At 56.5% G+C, this 2,290-nt stretch overlaps 1 protein-coding gene across 3 annotated transcripts in view; it reads left to right on the top strand.

Annotated features, from left to right (window-relative positions):
* The first annotated feature begins 914 nt into the window (after positions 1-914).
* Positions 915-2,290, top strand: part of MMP2 (matrix metallopeptidase 2) — a 27,642-nt gene continuing 26,266 nt past the window's right edge. Inside the window, exons 1-2 of one of the 3 annotated variants that reach the window (XM_011971913.1) lie at positions 1,138-1,243; positions 1,356-1,598. In XM_011971913.1, coding sequence (XP_011827303.1) covers positions 1,446-1,598 — 153 coding nt within the window. In that variant the 5' untranslated portion in view covers positions 1,138-1,243; positions 1,356-1,445. Of the gene's footprint in view, positions 1,599-1,962; positions 2,021-2,290 lie in introns of those variants that run through there. The other 2 variants (XM_011971912.1, XM_011971916.1) reach the window with 2 other exon arrangements.

Below are 2,290 nucleotides of genomic sequence, written 5' to 3'. Positions count from 1 at the left end.
CCTGAGAGAGGGAGAGGACATTCCTCAGAGAATGTTGTCACGGGGAGAACCTCAAAATTGGCATTCAACCTGAGAGGCCACATGGATTCTTGGCTTGGCTCAGGAAAGGATTCAAGAGTGAGTGGGGAGTTCCTGGAACTGAGGGCTCCTCCCCTTTTTAGACCATATAGGGTAAACCTCCCCACATTGCCATGGCATTTATAAATTGCCTTGGCACTGGTGGGTGCTTCCTTTAACATGCTAATGCATTATAATTAGCATAAAATGAGCAGTGAGGATGACCAGAGGTCCCTTTCTTTGCCATCTTGGTTTTGGCTGGCTTCTTCACTGCATACTGTTTCATCAGTGGGGTCTTTGTGACCTCTATCTTATTAAACCAGTCTTGACCAATTTCTATCTCATCCTGTGACTGAGAATGCGGACCCTCCTGGGAGTGCAGCCCAGCAAGTCTCAGCCTCATTTTACCCAGCCCCCTGTTCAAGATGGAGTCGCTCTGGTTCAAACGTCTCTAACGCGGGGCCCGTGACTACTCTGTTTCCCAAGGTGCATCTAGCATCTCGCACTATGCGAGGCCAAGTTAAGGCTTACACATTTGCAGAAGGAAAGAGGTAGCGAAGCAACCTGGGACGTTCCACTGTTTCTGTTTCCATCTCTCTATCTCTTTCCATCTCTGTTCATCTCATTCCTCTCTGTCCCCATTTCTAAATATCGAAAATTTCTGTCTCTGACCATCTATCAATGTGGCTGATCATCTGTTTCTGACCATTCCTTCCCGTTCCTGACCCCAGGGAGTGCAGGGAGTCCTGGCCCAGCCGGCATTCCTCCAAGTAGTACCACTCTCTAACCTCAGGACGTCAAGGGCCTAGAGCGACAGCGCCAGATGTTTCCCAGCAAGGGGTTCTGAGGCTGTGCGCCCAGATCTCGAGAGAGGGAAGTGGGGTGACGAGGTCGTGCACTGAGGGTGGACGCGGAGGCCAGAAGTAGCAGGCGGCCGGGGAAAAGAGGTGGAGAAAGGGAAAAAGAGAGAAAAGTGGAGGAGGGCGAGTAGGGGGTGGGGCAGAGAGGGGCGGGCCCGAGTGCGCCCCCCACCCCCAGCCCGGCCCTGCCAGCTCCCTCCCAGCCCAGCCGGCTACATCTGGCGGCTGCCCTCCCTTGTTTCCGCTGCATCCAGACTTCCTCAGGCGGTGGCTGGAGGCTGCGCATCTGGGGCTTTAAACATACAAAGGGATTGCCAGGACCTGCGGCGGCGGCGGCGGCGGCGGCGGCGGCGGGGGCGCGGGGGCCGGACCATGAGCCGCTGAGCCGGGCAAAACTCAGGCCACCGAGCCAGCGGACCCTCGGAGCGCAGCCCTGAGCCGCAGAGCAGGCTCCAACCAGGCGGCGAGGCGGCCACACGCACGGAGCCAGCGACCCCCGGGCGACGCACGGGGCCCGGGAGCGCAACGATGGAGGCGCTAATGGCCCGGGGCGCGCTCACGGGTCCCCTGAGGGCGCTCTGCCTCCTGGGCTGCCTGCTGAGCCATGCCGCCGCCGCGCCGTCGCCCATCATCAAGTTCCCCGGCGATGTTGCCCCCAAAACGGACAAAGAGTTGGCAGTGGTGAGTTGCTGCGCTGGCCTCAAGGAACCAAGTTTAGACAAACTTCGGAGGCAAAAGATCGGGGTGTCTCTCCCCCTGCCCTCGGAGGTGGGCACACAGTGTGGGGGAGGGGCTTCGGTAAACAGCTTGGGGGGTCTTTGGTAAGCTATTGGAGTGATGTCTTGCAAACGGTGGGGGATCTTTTGTAAGCAGAGAAGACCTTTGATAAACAATTTGGCAACCTTCAGGATACAGCAGTGGGGCGAAAAACAAGCCAGAGAGCGGGAGAGGGGTGACCTGGCAAACTACTGGAAAGGGACTCTTATGTAAATGGCGGGGACCTCCTCTAGTATCTGGGACATTTGGCAAGGGGGGGGGCGGTCTTTGTAAACAATTTTTGGACACATCTGGGCAGTTGCTAAGGGCTCTCGCCAAGCGTCTTGGTAGGCCTTTGGCAGACAGCTAAAGGGGTCGTTTTTGCTAATGTAGGACTTCGGGAACGGGGCTCTGGCACACAATTTGGGTAAATTTATGCGCGCATAAGGATGGGAGGGAGCTTGGCCAACGCGGGGCTTGGCAAACTTCTAGGAACCTTCAGCACAGATCCGGAGAGGGGCCTTCCATCTCTGTTCATCTCATTCCTCTCTGTCCCCATTTCTAAATATCGAAAATTTCTGTCTCTGACCATCTATCAATGTGGCTGATCATCTGTT

Source organism: Mandrillus leucophaeus, unplaced genomic scaffold (assembly GCF_000951045.1).
Source record: "Mandrillus leucophaeus isolate KB7577 unplaced genomic scaffold, Mleu.le_1.0 Scaffold125, whole genome shotgun sequence".
Taxonomy (NCBI): domain Eukaryota; kingdom Metazoa; phylum Chordata; class Mammalia; order Primates; family Cercopithecidae; genus Mandrillus; species Mandrillus leucophaeus.
The sequence above is the reverse complement of the archived record's forward strand: the minus strand, read 5'-3'. Positions and strand labels throughout refer to the sequence as shown.